This window comes from Antedon bifida, chromosome 8, assembly GCF_963402885.1.
Source record: "Antedon bifida chromosome 8, ecAntBifi1.1, whole genome shotgun sequence".
In the NCBI taxonomy this organism is placed as follows: Eukaryota; Metazoa; Echinodermata; class Crinoidea; order Comatulida; family Antedonidae; genus Antedon; species Antedon bifida.
The window spans coordinates 7,750,286-7,764,070 of record NC_136233.1 but is presented as its reverse complement, the minus strand read 5'-3'; the positions used below and the strand labels follow the sequence as shown (position 1 = coordinate 7,764,070).

At 36.2% G+C, this 13,785-nt stretch overlaps 1 protein-coding gene across 1 annotated transcript in view; it reads left to right on the top strand.

Annotated features, from left to right (window-relative positions):
* Positions 1-10,670: 10,670 nt before the first annotated feature.
* Positions 10,671-13,785, top strand: part of LOC144849531 (HEAT repeat-containing protein 3-like) — a 31,145-nt gene continuing 28,030 nt past the window's right edge. The window contains exon 1 of the mRNA XM_078706466.1: positions 10,671-11,020. Within this exon, the coding sequence (XP_078562592.1) occupies positions 10,868-11,020 (153 nt within the window). The 5' untranslated portion in view covers positions 10,671-10,867. The remainder of the gene's footprint in view (positions 11,021-13,785) is intronic.

Genomic DNA, 13,785 nt, shown 5'->3' with positions numbered 1-13,785 from the left:
ATCCATGGTCAGAATGACGCTCTCTGGAAATTGGGGGAAATAGAGCTGCTCGATGGCCGGAAATGACACTTAATTTCAAATGAAATAATTAATATATTTATTACTGGTCCGAAAATGGCACTTATAATTTAAAATAGGAAATAAAAATGTATATTAGTGTCTCCAGGACCTCAGCCCAAATTTTTTTTTTTTGGGTTATCCGCACTTCGCGGATAACCCCTTGTTATTGTCAGGATCTCTTTTTCTTATCTTTTCTTATTCTTCTTTCTTTCCACGAATTTTGTTGCGCGTGTATCTCTAAATCTTCTCAACATAACATTGTATAATTATATCAGAAGATTGACTTCTATCTGAAGATGTCGTAATAAGGTTTTCGGTGCTGTCCAAGTTGCGCAGCGCGTGACATACGCATGATTATACGATTTTTAAAAATTTATCTCAAATTCAGGACCAAAAGGCATTTGTTATTGAAACTTAAGAAAATGATAATTCATATCAAGAGTCAAATTTCTATGGAGTAAAAATGGAGTGTTGCACGCAAAATTACGCGCGCACGCGTGTTTAAAATTTTAAAATGCGAAAAATCAAATCAAAGTGCTCTAGTAACTATCGTTTGGATTTTCTCAGCTATACTAGCTGGGGTTCGAATCTGTATGCATTTTTTTAAATAAATATAAAATGTTTTTCTTTTATTTTGAAAGAGAGATATTTAGAGAGTCAAATTAATTTAGGATAATAAATGTAAAAGAGTAACAACAAAATTCAACAGTGTGGCGCCGCGAATGACTAACAATAATGTCAGAAAAAAGGGAATTATAATTCTCTTCGTTACGTGTTTAGAAAAGAATTTATATCTCATCGTTGGTATGTCGGCGTTGTTATGCAAATGAGTTTGTGCAGGTGTAGTGGGAAAGATGGTATTGTTAGTCATTGCGGTCAACACGCCACACCGTTAAATTTTGTGCTAAACATAACATTTGCAATAAATATCAAAAATCGGGTGGCGAAAGCCACAGAAAAATAAAAGATGTTATGGTGTGCTCTCCCTGCCTCAGCACTAAAGCCAATTGAAGCCAAATGTGCTCCTTCATTTTTTGTACTCTTGGGTGGCCTTCCTTTCCAGATGGACTTCTTTTCGAGATTACTTTCAAACTAAATGAGGAGATCTGCTTGGTCCTGAAAATAGTTTTTTTTTATTTGAATAATCTTCTAATGTAAAGATTAACAACATCAACAGTGTGGCGTGTTGACCGCAATGACTAACAATACCATCTTCCCCACTACACCTGCACCAACTCATTTGCATAATAACGCACGGCATACCAACTGTTCAATATTTGTATAGGGGTAGCAATCAATGGGTTGGTTGGATGGCCAGGCTTGTTCAGGCTGCTATTGTTCATCATTTAATTCATTGTATCAGTTGTTTTGATTTCTCATTATCAGTTATTCGCTTAATTCAATATCATTTATTCATGCTCAAACACAGTAAAATGTAGTACATGGTTTGAAATCATTTTCGTTTGTTCAAAGTTAAAAATTAACACACAAATTGTGAAATTATTTATTACAATAATGCATATGTATTTAAATTTAAATAAATAGAGAGAATACACTAGCCAAGCCAGGCTTCGGCATCTTTACACATTTGTATTTATTTGTTTCTAATTTTCTGACATAACTTAGGTGTTCTTAAAATTGAGGGCGCCAAACATAAAATTTACGAGATCGGAAAGAGTCGGGAAGCCCAAAAAAAATGATGGTGTGCTCCCTTGCCTCTAGCACGGTAAGGCTCTCTCACAGCCTTGGGGGTACCACACATCAGATGCGTTGATGTTATTGCCTCATGATGTGTGGTGGAAAGGGGGACGTTTAAATCTGTGAACCCCAAACACAGAAGCTCGCATAGCTTTAACTCTTTTCCACCGACCGGCATGGGGGTTTGAACCCACGATAATCGTGTTCCACGACGCTCTACCGACTGAGCTATCCGGCCCTCTGGTTTAAAGCAAGGTTAAAACTAGATTCGTTTCCTAAAAATTACGTCATAAATATGCAAATTTATGACGTAACGATTAGAATGACGTAATATGAAGCGCGTATAAGACTATACTATTGTCAACTTTCATTACTCGTGTATATTGTGGCATAACGGGTAGTGCTCTACTAACTATCGTTTGGATTCTCTCAGCTGTACTAGCTGGGGTTCGAATCTCTACGGATTTCTTTTTTGTTTTAAATAAATATAAAATGTTTTTCTTTTATTTTGAATGAGAGATATTTAGAGAGTCAAGTTAATTTAAGATAATATAATGTAAAACATCAACAACATCAAAATTCAACAGTGTGGTGTGTTGACCGCCGCGAATGAATAACTTTATTGTAAGGAAAAAGGGAATTATATTTCTCTTGTTACGTGTTTAGAAAAGAAATTATATCTCATCGTAGTTTGGTATATGTCGGCGTTGTTATGCAAGTGAGTTTGAGCAGGTGTAGTGGATGTAGATGATATTGTTAGTCATTCGCGGCTAACACGCCACACTGTTAAATTTAGATTTTTGTGCTAAACATAACATTTACAACATCAAAAATCAGGTGGCGAAAGCCACAGAAAAATAATAGATGTTATGGTGTGCTCTCCCTGCCTCAGCACTAATGTCAATTGAAGCCAAATGTGCTCCTTCATTTTTTGTACTCTTGGGTGGGCTTCTTTTCCACATGGAGTTCTTTCCGAGATTACTTTTGCAAACTAAAAGAGAAGAGCTGCTATGTTTCCGCCCGGAAAATGTTTTATTTACATGATTTGAATAATCTTCTAATGTAAAGATTAACAACATGACAATTCAACAGTGTGGCGTGTTGACCGCAATAACTAACAATACCATCTTCCCCACTACACCTGCACCAACTCATTTGCATAATAACGCACGGCATACCAACTGTTCAATATTTGTATAGGGGTAGCAATCAATGGGTTGGTTGGATGGCCATGCTTGTTCAGGCTGCTATTTTTCATCATTTAATTCATTGTATCAGTTGTTTTGATTTCTCATTATCAATTATTAGCTTAATTCAATATCATTTATTCATGCTCAAACACAGTAAAATGTAGTACATGGTTTGAAATCATTTTCGTTTGTTCAAAGTTAAAAATTAACAAACAAATTGTGAAATTATTTATTACAATAATGCATATGTATTTAAATAAATAGAGAGAATACACTAGCCAAGCCAGACTTCGGCATCTTTACACATTTCTATTTGTTTGTTCCAAATTATCTGACATAACTTAGATGTTCTTAAAATTGAGGGCGCCAAACATAAAATTTACGAGATCGGAAAGAGTCGGGAAGCCAAAAAAAAAAAAAAATGATGGTGTGCTCCCTTGCCTCTAGCACGGTAAGGCTCTCTCACAGCCTTGGGGATACCACACATCAGATGCGTTGATGTTATTGCCTCATAATGTGTGGTGGAAAGGGGGACGTTTAAATCTGTGAACCCCAAACACAGAAGCTCGCATAGCTTTAACTCTTTTCCACCGACCGGCATGGGGTTTGAACCCACGATAATCGTGTTCCACGACGCTCTACCGACTGAGCTATCCGGCCCTCTGGTTTAAAGTAAGGTTAAAACTAGATTCGTTTCCTCAAAATTACGTCATAAATATGCAAATTTATGACGTAAAGATTAGAATGACGTAATATGAAGCGCGATATAAGACTATACTATTGTCAAATGTCATTACTCGTGTACATTGTGGCATAACGGGTAGTGCTCTAGTAACTATCGTTTGGATTCTCTGAGCTCTACTAGCTGGGGTTCGAATCTCTACGGATTTCTTTTTTTTTAAAATAAATATAAAATGTTTTTCTTTTATTTTGAATGAGAGATATTTAGAGAGTCAAGTTAATTTAAGATAATATAATATAAAAGATTAACAACATCAACATTCAACAGTGTGGCATGTTGACCGCGAATGACTAACATACCATCTTCCCCATAATACACCTGCAGGCAAACTCATTTGCATAACAACGCACGGCATACCAAACTGTTTAAAATAGAGCTCTCTCTACTCTCTAAATATCTCTCATTCAAAATAAAAGAAAAACATTTTATATTTATCTAAAAAAAAAAGAAATCCGTAGAGATTCGAACCCCAGCTAGTAGAGCTGACAGAATCCAAATGATAGTTACTAGAGCACTACCCGTTATGCCACAATGTACACGAGTAATGAAAGTTGACAATAGTATAGTCTTATACGCGCTTCATATTACGTCATTCTAATCTTTACGTCATAAATTTGCATATTTATGACGTAATTTTGAGGAAACGAATCTAGTTTTAACCTTACTTTAAACCAGAGGGCCGGATAGCTCAGTCGGTAGAGCGTCGTGGAACACGATTATCGTGGGTTCAAACCCCATGCCGGTCGGTGGAAAAGAGTTAAAGCTATGCGAGCTTCTGTGTTTGGGGTTCACAGATTTAAACGTCCCCCTTTCCACCACACATCATGAGGCAATAACATCAACGCATCTGATGTGTGATACCCCCAAGGCTGTGAGAGAGCCTTACCGTGCTAGAGGCAAGGGAGCACACCATCATTTTTTTTTTTTTGGCTTCTCGACTCTTTCCGATCTCGTAAATTTTATGTTTGGCGCCCTCAATTTTAAGAACATCTAAGTTATGTCAGATAATTAGGAACAAATAAATAGAAATGTGTAAAGATGCCGAAGCCTACCTTGGCTAGTGTATTCTCTCTATTTATTTAAATACATATGCATTATTGTAATAAATAATTTCACAATTTGTGTGTTAATTTTTAACTTTGAACAAACGAAAATGATTTCAAACCATGTACTACATTTTACTGTGTTTTGAGCATGAATAAATGATATTGAATTAAGCTAATAATTGATAATGAGAAATCAAAACAACTGATACAATGAATTAAATGATGAAAAATAGCAGACTGAACAAGCCTGGCCATCCAACCAACCCATTGATTGCTACCCCTATACAAATATTGAACAGTTGGTATGCCGTGCGTTATTATGCAAATGAGTTGGTGCAGGTGTAGTGGGGAAGATGGTATTGTTAGTTATTGCGGTCAACACGCCACACTGTTGAATTGTGATGTTGTTAATCTTTACATTAGAAGATTATTCAAATCATGTAATTAAAACATGGGCGGAAACATAGCAGCTCTTCTCTTTTAGTTTGCAAAAGTAATCTCGGAAAGAACTCCATGTGGAAAAGAAGCCCACCCAAGAGTACAAAAAATGAAAGAGCACATTTGGCTTCAATTGACCTTAGTGCTGAGGCAGGGAGAGCACACCATAACATCTATTATTTTTCTGTGGCTTTCGCCACCTGATTTTTGATGTTGTAAATGTTATGTTTAGCACAAAAATCTAAATTTAACAGTGTGGCGTGTTGGCCGCGAATGACTAACAATATCATCTACATCCACTACACCTGCACAAACTCACTTGCATAACAACGCTGACATACAAAACTACGATGAGATATAAATTCTTTTCTAAACACGTAACAAGAGAAATATAATTCCCTTTTTTCTTACAATAAATTGTTATTCATTCGCGGCGGTCAACACACCACACTGTTGAATTTTGATGTTGTTAATGTTTTACATTATATTATCTTAAATTAACTTGACTCTCTAAATATCTCTCATTCAAAATAAAAGAAAAACATTTTATATTTATTTTAAAAACAAAGAAATCCGTAGAGATTCGAACCCCAGCTAGTAGAGCTCAGAGAATCCAAACGATAGTTAGTAGAGCACTACCCGTTATGCCACAATATACACGAGTAATGAAAGTTGACAATAGTATAGTCTTATACGCGCTTCATATTACGTCATTCTAATCTTTACGTCATAAATTTGCATATTTATGACGTAATTTTGAGGAAACGAATTTAGTTTTAACCTTGCTTTAAACCAGAGGGCCGGATAGCTCAGTCGGTAGAGCGTCGTGGAACACGATTATCGTGGGTTCAAACCCCATGCCGGTCGGTGGAAAAGAGTTAAAGCTATGCGAGCTTCTGTGTTTGGGGTTCACAGATTTAAACGTCCCCCTTTCCACCACACATTATGAGGCAATAACATCAACGCATCTGATGTGTGGTACCCCCAAGGCTGTGAGAGAGCCTTACCGTGCTAGAGGCAAGGGAGCACACCATCATTTTTTTTTTGGCTTCCCGACTCTTTCCGATCTCGTAAATTTTATGTTTGGCGCCCTCAATTTTAAGAACATCTAAGTTATGTCAGATAATTAGGAACAAATAAATAGAAATGTGTAAAGATGCCGAAGTCTGGCTTGGCTAGTGTATTCTCTCTATTTATTTAAATACATATGCATTATTGTAATAAATAATTTCACAATTTGTGTGTTAATTTTTAACTTTGGACAAACGAAAATGATTTCAAACCATGTACTACATTTTACTGTGTTTGAGCATGAATAAATGATATTGAATTAAGCTAATAATTGATAATTAGAAATCAAAACAACTGATCCAATGAATCAAATGATGAAAAATAGCAGCCTGAACAAGCCTGGCCATCCAACCAACCCATTGATTGCTACCCCTATACAAATATTGAACAGTTGGTATGCCGTGCGTTATTATGCAAATGAGTTGGTGCAGGTGTAGTGGGGAAGATGGTATTGTTAGTTATTGCGGTCAACACGCCACACTGTTGAATTGTGATGTTGTTAATCTTTACATTAGAAGATTATTCAAATCATGTAAATAAAACATTTTCCGGGCGGAAACATAGCAGCTCTTCTCTTTTAGTTTGCAAAAGTAATCTCGGAAAGAACTCCATGTGGAAAAGAAGCCCACCCAAGAGTACAAAAAATGAAGGAGCACATTTGGCTTCAATTGACCTTAGTGCTGAGGCAGGGAGAGCACACCATAACATCTATTATTTTCCTGTGGCTTTCGCCACCTGATTTTTGATGTTGTAAATGTTATATGTTTAGCACAAAAATCTAAATTTAACAGTGTGGCGTGTTAGCCGCGAATGACTAACAATATCATCTACATCCACTACACCTGCTCAAACTCACTTGCATAACAACGCCGACATACCAAACTACGATGAGATATAAATTCTTTTCTAAACACGTAACAAGAGAAATATAATTCCCTTTTTCCTTACAATAAAGTTATTCATTCGCGGCGGTCAACACACCACACTGTTGAATTTTGATGTTGTTGATGTTTTACATTATATTATCTTAAATTAACTTGACTCTCTAAATATCTCTCATTCAAAATAAAAGAAAAACATTTTATATTTATTTTTTAAAAAAAAGAAATCCGTAGAGATTCGAACCCCAGCTAGTACAGCTGAGAGAATCCAAACTATAGTTAGTGGAGCACTACCCGTTATGCCACAATATACACGAGTAATGAAAGTTGACAATAGTATAGTCTTATACGCGCTTCATATTACGTAATTCTAATCGTTACGTCATACATTTTGCATATTTATGACGTAATTTTTAGGAAACGAATCTAGTTTTAACCTTGCTTTAAACCAGAGGGCCGGATAGCTCAGTCGGTAGAGCGTCGTGGAACACGATTATCGTGGGTTCAAACCCCATGCCGGTCGGTGGAAAAGAGTTAAAGCTATGCGAGCTTCTGTGTTTGGGGTTCACAGATTTAAACGTCCCCCTTTCCACCACACATCATGAGGCAATAACATCAACGCATCTGATGTGTGGTACCCCCAAGGCTGTGAGAGAGCCTTACCGTGCTAGAGGCAAGGGAGCACACCATCATTTTTTTTTTTGGCTTCCCGACTCTTTCCGATCTCGTAAATTTTATGTTTGGCGCCCTCAATTTTAAGAACACCTAAGTTATGTCAGAAAATTAGGAACAAATAAATACAAATGTGTAAAGATGCCGAAGCCTGGCTTGGCTAGTGTATTCTCTCTATTTATTTAAATTTAAATACATATGCATTATTGTAATAAATAATTTCACAATTTGTGTGTTAATTTTTAACTTTGAACAAACGAAAATGTACTACATTTTACTGTGTTTGAGCATGAATAAATGATATTGAATTAAGCTAATAATTGAGAATGAGAAATCAAAACAACTGATACAATGAATTAAATGATGAACAATAGCAGCCTGAACAAGCCTGGCCATCCAACCAACCCATTGATTGCTACCCCTATACAAATATTGAACAGTTGGTATGCCGTGCGTTATTATGCAAATGAGTTGGTGCAGGTGTAGTGGGGAAGATGGTATTGTTAGTCATTGCGGTCAACACGCCACACTGTTGATGTTGTTAATCTTTACATTAGAAGATTATTCAAATCATGTAAAAAAAAAACTATTTTCAGAGCGGGAACCAAGCAGATCTCCTCATTTAGTTTGAAAGTAATCTCGAAAAGAAGTCCATCTGGAAAGGAAGGCCACCCAAGAGTACAAAAAATGAAGGAGCACATTTGGCTTCAATTGGCTTTAGTGCTGAGGCAGGGAGAGCACACCATAACATCTTTTATTTTTCTGTGGCTTTCGCCACCCGATTTTTGATAATTATTGCAAATGTTATGTTTAGCACAAAATTTAACGGTGTGGCGTGTTGACCGCAATGACTAACAATACCATCTTTCCCACTACACCTGCACAAACTCATTTGCATAACAACGCCGACATACCAACGATGAGATATAAATTCTTTTCTAAACACGTAACGAAGAGAATTATAATTCCTTTTTTTCTGACATTATTGTTAGTCATTCGCGGCGCCACACTGTTGAATTTTGTTGTTACTCTTTTACATTTATTATCCTAAATTAACTTGACTCTCTAAATATCTCTCTTTCAAAATAAAAGAAAAACATTTTATATTTATTTTTAAAAATGCATACAGATTCGAACCCCAGCTAGTATAGCTGAGAAAATCCAAACGATAGTTACTAGAGCACTTTGATTTGATTTTTCGCATTTTAAAATTTTAAACATTTTTTTTTTTCCAAATTTTTATTTCCTATTTTAAATGCCATTTTCGGACCACTAATAAATATATTAATTATTTCATTTGAAATTAAGTGTCATTTCCGGCCATCGAGCAGCTCTATTTCCCCCAATTTCCAGAGAGCGTCATTCTGACCATGGAGGTATGTTCTGACGATGGATCACTCTCTACTTCTCTACGTTTATGGTGGTTGGTGTGAGTGGCCGAACCGTCCCAGAATAAACATGTTTAAAACAGATAGTTTGTCTCCGATGGTTTTTGTATGGGGTTAATGGAGAGTGAAATAAGATCAAATATAGAACATTTGCAAAGATGCCGATTTCTAGACCAATTTCAAAGCTTAGACTAATTCCGCCGCTGGGCAAGGCCTTAGGCATATACGAGTCGAGGTTTTAAAGTCGCGTCTGAATAGTCTATACATTTTAACATTATCATAATTATCATAGGTAATTAATGTATAGTAGTAAGTATAAGTATAAGTGCAATTGGCTCTATTTTCATTATTAGCTCTCCCAACCATGGTGGGCTAGTACTGGAGACTTAATATTATTTAATTTCATATTTCAATGAATAGGTGCACTTTCCGGGGACACTAAATAATATTTATCTTAGACAAACGCAAGTTATTATAATCACTGATATGGCTTGAAACTAATTTTTCTTTTGCATTACGGATGGAGTAACCGATATTGAACATATATACCAAGCTTGAAATATTTTTGAATTTTTTTCTCGATGTTTTTGTATGTGACTATTTCGCTGTGCTCCACCACTGGCGCCAAATTGGATCCACTGGAGCACAGTGTAATAACATACGAAAATATATTGAAACTTAATTGGGTCAACTGGAGCGCAGTGTATAACATACGAAAAGATATTAAAATTGAGTGACTTTATTTCTATTTTTATCACTGTGCTCCACAGGTGCTAAATTGGGTCCACTTGAGCAGTTACCGTAGTACTATTTCTATTATTGAAGTTAATAAAGGCATAAATGGCGCTCCATAGAGATGTAGAGAATGCTCCAGTCGTCAGAATGACGCTCTGAATATACCTCCACTATACTATCAGGTCTTGCACTTTGGTAACACCGGTACAGGTCATAGTCCAGATCCCTATGTATTTTCGTGTGCAGATCATGGGGAAAGTGTAAACATTGTGTTTTATGAATATTTGAATCATGCTGGTTATAAAAACCCATGTTGTCAAATTTTTAAAATTTATCTTTGACCTCTGACCTCAATTTGAATGTTTTGACCCATTGAAAACAAAATGGTCATATCTTTGCAACGCTTAGATTAAATGAAATAATTTTAGTGTCAAATTATTTGGGAGATGCATATTAATATTCGTTCTAATGGAAAAGTTTGTCCAAAAATGACTGGAAGTATGATTTTTGGCATTTTTGACTCCGTAACTAACAGTTGGACAAACTTTAAATAGGGCTCAAATTAATCTGAAGGTATATGTTTCTATTCAGTCTAATAAGAACTTTTTCAAGAAAATGACCCTAACTTTTCCATTAGAACGAATATTAATATGCATCTCCCAAATAATTTGTTGAGGGTCATATTTGTTGAGACGTGAAAAGGGCGAAAAGTAAAAGCACTGAATAATGAAAGCACCGAACGTAATGGTCAAAGAGCCGAAGAAGGCAGTAACGGCGTTCCATAGTTCAGGTAGTAATAAAACATGTGCGTTTGTGTGATGGAGAGAACGAGTATTGTTGAGTCACAGTACTGTACAACAATTATTGCTTTTAATTTGAAAAATAAATGTACTTAATAAGGTAAATGAAGTGCCAATGATTTGTTATGTAGTAATTGACGGCGACGATGGGCAAGAGTAAGAGAAACAAGAAATTTAGAGCGAAAAAATCCAGGCCCACTGGATTACCAAGCGTGAAAGAAATGGAGGAGCTTGGTGAAACGGAAGATTTGTCAACTGGTGGCGATCTGCAACAAACAGTGTTTGGCCTTATGGAAAAGGTTGGCTCATTTAACTATTATTGTTTGTACCACTGATTTACGTTTTTATCGGATAGTTGGCGCTAATGCAGTTTTGTACCCACCACTTAAAATTACTCAAAATCTTCATCGAACCTACTCACGAGGGGGAACAGACGATCGGGACCACGGACGATCGGTCCCGATCGTCTTATGTGTTGGGCCCGATCGTCTTACCAGTTTGTCCCGATCGTCCAGTATTTTCAGAACCACGTTGGGCCCGATCGTCTTACCAGTTGGTCCCGATCGTCTTAGCGTTGGGCCCGATTGTCTTTTGTGTTTATGTTATGCGCGATTTGAACGATTTGCGCAATTTAAAATTGCGCAAACAATTCCTTGCGCAATTTGAATTGAAACATGTGTTTCAAATTGCGCAAGCAACGTATTAAATTGCGCAAGTAATCTGCAAATTGCGCAAGGTTTTTCGACAGATTGTGAAATCATGCACACTCATATTTTTATAGTAATTTCTAAGAATGATTCAAAATTAAAGATAATATCGCATTTCCTTATTTTAGTAGTGAAAATATTGTTATTGTTAGCATACCGTCGAAGACCCGACGAATGAAAACGAAGCGGTGGTGTTCCCGGCGGGCACGGCGGGCGGCTAATACTACTCTAGCCTACCAAAGATAGACCTTTGAGCCTACTGGCTATGTTTGATAGCAAGTCTAAACGTTGGTGGCGTTAGACTATGTTGTGTATCAGAGCCATATATAGAGAGAGTTACGGCATTGCGTTCACGGATTTTAGAAAGTCACGTGGTGTGCACGCCGGCCATGTTTGTGTCCAACTATGCCTATGTAGCGTATGGAGTCGAGTCATTTGCTTCGAAAATGTATAACATTCACAAGGCTTTAAATATCGAATTTAATATCAAAACAATCAATTTGTTTAAAGGTTTTTGTTAAGATAATAACGAAATCATAAAGTTACTGCGAACATGATTTTAAACAACAAAATGTAAAAACAATGCATTACTATAGAGAATCGCTGTACAAACTAAACGCGCACGCGTAGAGCGTGCATGGAGCGCACAACCAGAGCCGTTCCGAAATTGCTATTTTTGTTGTTTTAAATCATGTTCGCAGTAACTTTATAAATTTTTTATTATTTTAACAAAAACCTTTAATCAAATTGATTGTTTTGATATTAAATTCGATAATTAAAGCCTTTTGAACGTTATACATTTTCAAAACAAAAGACTCAACTCCATACGCTACATAGGAATAGTTGGACACAAACATGGCTTCTAATCCATTCAAAGTCGTAACTCTCTCTATATATGGCTCTGTTGTGTATTACTCACTACATTAATTTTTGTTATTTTTACATTTATTATGATTTATTTCAAGTTACAATGAGTGATAATATTATTTAATTGTGTATACCATTTATGCTGTGTATTATACACATGTTATCTTCGCATTTATTATGTTTCATTTTATTAGTTTCCAATAAATTATTATTGTTAACCGATCGTCGACGTTGGCACGCATTCTTGTAGAATTCTGCTGCGCAATTTGAAAATTTTACAAATTGTGCAGCGCAATTTGAAATTGCGCAAAGATTTTCTTGCGCAATTTGAAATTGCGCAAGTTGATTGCGCAATTTAATATTGCGCAAGAAAATCTTTGCGCAATTTCAAATTGCGCAAGAATTCTTTGCGCAATTTCAAATTGCGCAAGGATTTTTTTGCGCAATTTCAAATTGCGCAAATCGTTCAAATCGCGCATAACATTTATATACAATCTTTGATAAAATGGGGCCCAAGACGATCGGGCCCAGAAAACGTGGTCCCGATCGTCTTTAGCGTTGGGCCCGATCGTCATACCAGTTGGGCCCGATCGTCCAGTGTTTTCAGAACCATGTTGGGTCCGATCGTCTTAGCGTTGGGCCCGATAGTCGTTTGTGTTATATAAAATAATGTGCCACATTTCATCATTTTTAATTCCTACTGCTAGTGTCAACATGCTTTTCTTGCGTAATTAAGATTTTAATTAAAAAGGTTAATTAGATTTTTTTCTGATTTTATCATAATTTTCCCCTAATTAACACTACTGGTTTTAAGAATTTCTTACCAATACTCTCGATTTATGAATAAATGTGATTGATTTGATTGTTATTATTGTGTTGTTTGTATTCGCATATTTATTTTTTTAAATTTTCTGAGAATGTTTTGGGCCCGATCGTCTTGTTTGTTGGACCCGATCGTCTCTGGGCCCGATCTTCTTTCACCCTTGATGGGCCCGATCGTCTCACGATTTGGGCCCGATCGTCCGTGGTCCCGATCGTCTGATAACCGATAAAATAATGTGCCACATTTCATTCCTAGTGCTTAGTGTCAACTTTTCTTGCGTAAATTAAGATTTTTTAAACTTAAAACGGATGTTCGTTTATGCATAAACTCGTGGATTTCATTAATTGCGTTAGCAAATTGATTATTCATAAGTAAGCAAATGAATATTCATGAGTAGAAACAGGAGATACGCTCCGTTGATTTTTTTAATTAATACAAGCGTTTAAACAATAAATATCCTGCCTAATTTATTACATTCTACTGTTACTATTATTTATACCATTAGACGTTCAAAAACAAGCCGCACGCTTTCATGACCAGACAGTGGGCAAACCCTGTCAACGTCTAAATATAGCACGATGTCGTTGGTGGTATATACAGTACACGCATGACGGCTAGCAGGATGAACAAGACGGCGCTAATATTATTAGGTGAAAATATAATTCTG